The sequence below is a fragment of the Eufriesea mexicana genome, unplaced genomic scaffold, assembly GCF_001483705.2.
Source record: "Eufriesea mexicana isolate 0111107269 unplaced genomic scaffold, ASM148370v2 scaffold25266, whole genome shotgun sequence".
Classification (NCBI taxonomy): Eukaryota; Metazoa; Arthropoda; class Insecta; order Hymenoptera; family Apidae; genus Eufriesea; species Eufriesea mexicana.
Window position 1 is genome coordinate 140129 of NW_016932250.1, and position 6000 is coordinate 146128.

At 24.8% G+C, this 6000-nt stretch overlaps 1 protein-coding gene across 3 annotated transcripts in view; it reads left to right on the plus strand.

The window, feature by feature from the left end:
• The first annotated feature begins 1910 nt into the window (after positions 1-1910).
• Positions 1911-6000, plus strand: part of LOC108554511 (CLK4-associating serine/arginine rich protein) — a 5684-nt gene continuing 1594 nt past the window's right edge. The window contains exons 1-10 of one of the 3 annotated variants that reach the window (XM_017909815.1): positions 1911-2164; positions 2510-2607; positions 3272-3447; positions 3527-3742; positions 3824-3999; positions 4191-4264; positions 4398-4739; positions 4906-5325; positions 5393-5503; positions 5589-5637. In XM_017909815.1, coding sequence (XP_017765304.1) covers positions 2033-2164; positions 2510-2607; positions 3272-3447; positions 3527-3742; positions 3824-3999; positions 4191-4264; positions 4398-4739; positions 4906-5325; positions 5393-5503; positions 5589-5637 — 1794 coding nt within the window. In that variant the 5' untranslated portion in view covers positions 1911-2032. Of the gene's footprint in view, positions 2165-2509; positions 2608-3271; positions 3448-3526; positions 3743-3823; positions 4000-4190; positions 4265-4397; positions 4740-4905; positions 5326-5392; positions 5504-5588; positions 5642-6000 lie in introns of all 3 variants that reach the window. The other 2 variants (XM_017909817.1, XM_017909818.1) reach the window with 2 other exon arrangements.

Sequence of the window (6000 nt, forward strand, 5' to 3'; positions counted from 1 at the left end):
TTATTGATTAAGGTTATATTATAGTTAATATCGAAGCAGAAAATATATATAAGTTGTTATAAATAGCGTATTTAAGTTGATATAAATATACTTTTCATATAAGTTACTTTTAATTTGAAATGAAGGTTTGTATCAAAAAAAGAAAGTCAATTTCCACAAGGAGAACGTTAATTTAATAGTGATCACTGATCGGGCAAAGTCAGTGCGAACGATAGACACAACATTACCTTAAATAAATCATTGGTAAGATAATCTAAACAACCGTTTGTAATGTCGATAAGTGATAAAATATACCTTATACATAAATAGAGCTTGCGCTGTAGCTTCATCAGTCATGAAACATGCTACAAAATATCGTGACTGTCTTTATCAATGTTTGTGAATGTATTATAAGTTATAAATTATAAGTGAGCTACTGAATGTGTACATGGTAATATTATATTAGTCCATATTAAGATAATAAAATGTAATTTTGAATTCAAATTTTAAATGTACCTTAATTGTTATATCATATGTTCATAATTTTTTCTAATAATTTCACATTTTACACTGGTTACAAAATATAAAATTTTATTATATATGTATATATATTATTATAAATTAAAATTTTTGAAAAAAATACAAAAATGTAGAAAATTCATACATTTTTTTTAATTGATTATTTATAAAAAGTAAAAACATCGCATAAATTTGCATTATTGTAATCTTTTTCATATATTAATACTTATTTCATTAGGAAATACAATTTATATTCTTATAAATATACGATATGTACTATAATATGTTTACTGTTTAATAAAAAATTAAAAATACAAGATTTTAGCCCTAGAAAGTCACACAACATAACAATTATTATTTCTTTAAACAAAATAGTTAATTAATATTATTATTTGAAGGACTGTGAGTTGTACTAAAAGTTGGTAATAAGATATGTATATAGAAATGATTTAAAATTATTTCTAAAATAATTTTATGACGATAATCTTCTTATATCTTGTTTTTTAACATATTTCCTGAATAGTAATTTTATCTTATAAATTTAAAGCTTTTTAAGATACAATAATCTCAGATTGTCTTAATATTTCTTGATACAAATCAAACACGCATTCAACCTACAACGTGCACTCTGCATACATTTCAAACTAACCGAAAGAACAAAAAAATACAGAATAGCCACACTCAGGCAAACATACTCCCTAGAAATATTACCAATAAGTATCACACATATTTACAACATATCTTTATTTCTTTTTGTTTAAAATGTCAATGTTTTATAAAATATAAATTATTAAAATATACATTCACTTAGACCTTTGTTATTATAAATATATATATATGCTCTAATTATATACCAATATAAGTTTGATATTCTTCTGATATATTTTTGATGAAAATATATTTGATATGTTTTGAAAACATAATTTGATAACCAGATTCAAAATTACGTTTAGTAACATTTTGGTGACAAAATTTGTATCAAGCATTTAAAAAATATGTTAATAAGAAATTTTGCTGACAGGATTTATTCAACTTATCTGCATTTTATAAATTATTTCTTACTCGTTTATTATAAATTTTACTAAAAATCTATTAAAAGTTAACCAATAATTCAGTCTGTTGTATTAAATTAATGTTTGTAAAATTTTTAAAGATTTTAAAATCTTTATCAAATAATTTTTCTTAACTTTAACACGTTAACTGAAATTTATATTGTAATTATTAAATATTTCATTTTAAAAAGAATATGAAAAATTTCGATACATTTTGATATGAAGATATAAAATATTTTGAGAGAATACAAAATATAGTTATACTGTCAATAACTTTTGTCATGTCTCGAATATATATTATCTATGGAGTAACATGGGATCATATTTTCTGAATACGAAATAGTGCTTGTAAAATGCAATATGTCTACCTCGCAGAAGAAGAGCCTGTTAATTAATAATTTTTCGAATTTCTTATATAGAATTGTTAACTACATGAAAGTTCCTTTTTAATTTAGTAATTTGTGAATAATTTGATATGTAAAATGAGCTTTTCCGTGAAAAAAACAGGTGGTAGAATGTGGCATGAAGCGCGAAAACAGGAAAAGAAAATTCGTGGGATGTTAGTAGATTATCGTCGTAGAGCTGAACGTCGACGAGATTATTATGAAAAAATTGTAAGGAACCTAATTGAATAATTATTTGTATATATATTTTTTTGAAGTTACATAATTTAATGTTATTTTTCTTGTAATGCGATCTAAATTTTTCTTTTTCTTTTACTTGTTAACCTTAAACTTCTTTCTAACATTATCACAATCTCTGTAATTATTAATAGTTATTCAAGGATATAAATTAAGAAATTACATAACATCCTTATCTTTATTTTATTTTGCTTTTATCATATAATTATATACATAATATGCATTTTATATGTGAAATAAATAAATACATAGTAAAAATACATATCTCCTCATTTTTTAGTTTATTTTATTTTTTCATGCATATATTTAAATTCTCAGAAATCAGATCCTACACAGTTTTTACAACTTCATGGAAGACCTTGTAAAATACATTTGGATCCAGCAATTGCTACAGCTGGTGATAGTCCAGCAAATATGTAAGTTAATATGTACTTTAATCCTACTAATTCTAAACATCTATTATTAAATTTGTAATCATTACTTAACTTCCAGTCAATTATTATATAAGAATATTGGAACCATATTGAAATTGAATTAAAGAAAAATTAATGTACGATATTTCAAATGTTTTGAAAATGTTAAAGAATGTTGAAATTTGTAAACTGTGTTATTCGAGTTACTAAATAAATGAATCAAAATATAATTTAATTCATATACTTCTTTAAATAAAAAATTATGATTTTTAATGTTATTACTCTTATAATTTGATGTATTATGTAATAATTAAATATTATAACACATAAATTAATATGAAATATTTATTTATTTTATCAATAATGATCATAATTCATTCATATAGAATTTCAAAAACATTTGAAATGAAATAGAAAATAAGTTTAATATTTAATATTTTCTGTAAAAAACTAAAATATTTAATAATTGTGTCATATGTAAAAATAATTTATGTATTAAATAGGAAAATTAATTGGATATATTTAAATAAATTATTTTAAAAGAATACATATATGAAAAGATAAATATATAACTCCACTATATAAATAAGTAACTTTATATGTGAAATATATGTTATATTAATATACATTTAACATTACATTACATTAACATATATTTATTGGCCAGGATGCCATGGCAAGGAAATGAAGACAATCTTATTGATCGATTTGATGTTCGTGCCCATCTTGATTGGATACCAGAAGCACCAGATTCTATTGATGTAGATATTGCACTTACTAGTGAAGACAGACATATCAATTATGAACGTTATCGTATCATTGTTCAAAATGAATTTTTAGGCGGTAGGAAATTACATTTATTCTAAAATTTATATTTCAGTTTTATTTCAAACTATTTAATAAACAATAATTTTTAATATAGTAACGGAAGAAAAATTTTTACATCAAATACATTTGGAAGAACAATTTGGTTCATCAACAAAATTAGATTCTGCTAGGGATAAAAAAAAATCATGTAATAATGTAGCTATTGGATATAATTATGAAACAGAAGAGCCAATACCTGAAACAGTAAAATCTTTGGATACTGTTATATCTGATGAAAAAGCAGATGATGAAGATAGTGATATTGATTTAGGTATAATATATGCTATAAATAATTGTTACAGTCTTGTATGTTAAATATATTTCAAATTACACCTTTAATTTTTCCCTTTAGATATTTGTGTAGATGTATCTCAAATAGAACCATCACAGGCACATGAAATGAATTTAGTAGCTCAAAAATATGGGCTTTTAGGAGCTGATTATTTTAGTTTTTTAACGCAAGATTTTGAGGAAGCTGAAACATTGAAACAAGCACGCAAACAAGAAGAAGAAAAAGCCATGTATTCGGTAAAACATTTTTCTTTATGTTCCTATGTTTATATTATATGTTTATATCATATTATATATTATATTCTAAAAAATATATATTTTTTATATAATATATTATGTATACCTATAACATTAGATATATTCTTTTATAATATTACATCAATCAAATTATTAATTATGATAATGCATTTAATTGATTTACATTACAGGGCAGAAGATCACGTAGAGAAAGACGTGCATTTAGAGAGAAAAAAATGATTGGTCGTGTTATGAGTCCACCTAGGTAGGTACCTTTTATTATCTTGAAAATTTATTCTTCTTTATTTGGATACTATTAATAAGTTCATTAATTAATTACTTAGATAAATGATTTAACAAACATATTTATTGCTTTTTATATTTTACTGGTTTATTAGTTATGCAGCAAGAGAAAGTCCTGAATACAATCCTTATAGAAAATCTTCATCTAAATCTCGTTCGAGATCTGTATCGCCTGTAAATACTGGACAAATAACTTATATTACAAGTTTTGGTGGTGAAGAAGAAACTCATGGAAGTTCGTCTCATGTTACTTCTTCCAATTCAAGAAAAATTAATTATTCTCATCTTAGGCGTAGAAGATCAGACAGTCCAACTCTTAACGAACGAACCATTAATAGAAAGCTTTCAAAGTCAAGATCTAGAAGTTGTTCTCGATCTGTTAATAAATCTAAATCGTACAGAAATCGTGATAGAAAACGTAGTACATCGAGAACAAGGTAAGTTTGTCAACACTCGTAAATAAGTATTTACATAAATATACATATTTATTTATTCATATATTTATATTTGTGATATTAATTGTCTTCATTAGTATTTTTGTAGTTCGTAGTTTATTTAGTTACTTAGAATATTTATGATGCTAATCTTAAAAATATTTTTAAGAAGAACACGTTCGAGACATAGAAAAATCACAAGGTCAAGAACGAGAAGTCATTCGAGACGATCACGAACCCGAAGTGAATCAAGGTCCCGATATAGAAGTTTCACTAGATCTCGTTCGCGCACGATTTCAAGGTCAAAAACAAGATCTAGATCCCGCTCACGTCCTAAAAGATCTAGAAGCTCATCCTCAAGTAGTGTATCCAGATCAAGATCAAGATCAAGATCAAGATCAAGATCTAAATCGCATAACAGGAGCCACTCGAGAGATAGTTATCGGCGGAGACATTACTCTCCATCGAAATCAGTATCTAAATCTCGATCCAGAACTAAATCTCAATCTAGATCTAGATCAAGATCAAGAAGTCAATCCAGATGCAAACGATCTCGGAGCCTCGAAAATAAAGTATCAACACTGCCAAGGTACAATATATGCTTCAATTCATATGAAACTTTTATTATATTTGTTATTTTCTAATTGTAATATTAGATACTACGGCCGACGAGGAAAATCGTCAAGTTTGGAATTAGAATTATCAGATAGTGAAGAAAAAGTCCCTACAACAGCACCAAAACCAACGGTTACTAATACCACGAGCATGTAAATTTAATATTAATTATTATATTTCATATTGTAATCTTAAAAGTAGCTTTAAAGATCTTTTTAATTAATTCAAATATTTTAGGAACAAGCCAAAAGCAGGGTTAAGTACAAATTCTGGTGGCGGACACAAAGTCAGTAAGAACCATAACGCTTACTTAGTCACTTAAAGCACAGAGAATAAGACAGTATATACTCTTTATATAACTACCCTCTCAACGAAGAACTTCAACAAGTGCTACTTGTTTTCATTCTGTTGGATAATATAAGGCGTTTAAATTATATTCTTTATATTTCACATTTAATAAACTCATTCCGGTTTACATTGTTACATATACAACAGTAGGAAGCCACGAAGAATTTGAATTTTATGTATTTAAAAATACGATATACTTTATATTTTTTTTTTTTGTTCTTTTTTTTGTAAATTTATATTGCAATTTTATTTTAATCGATGTTAAAATATTTATAATATAATTAAATATTTTTTGTAATAA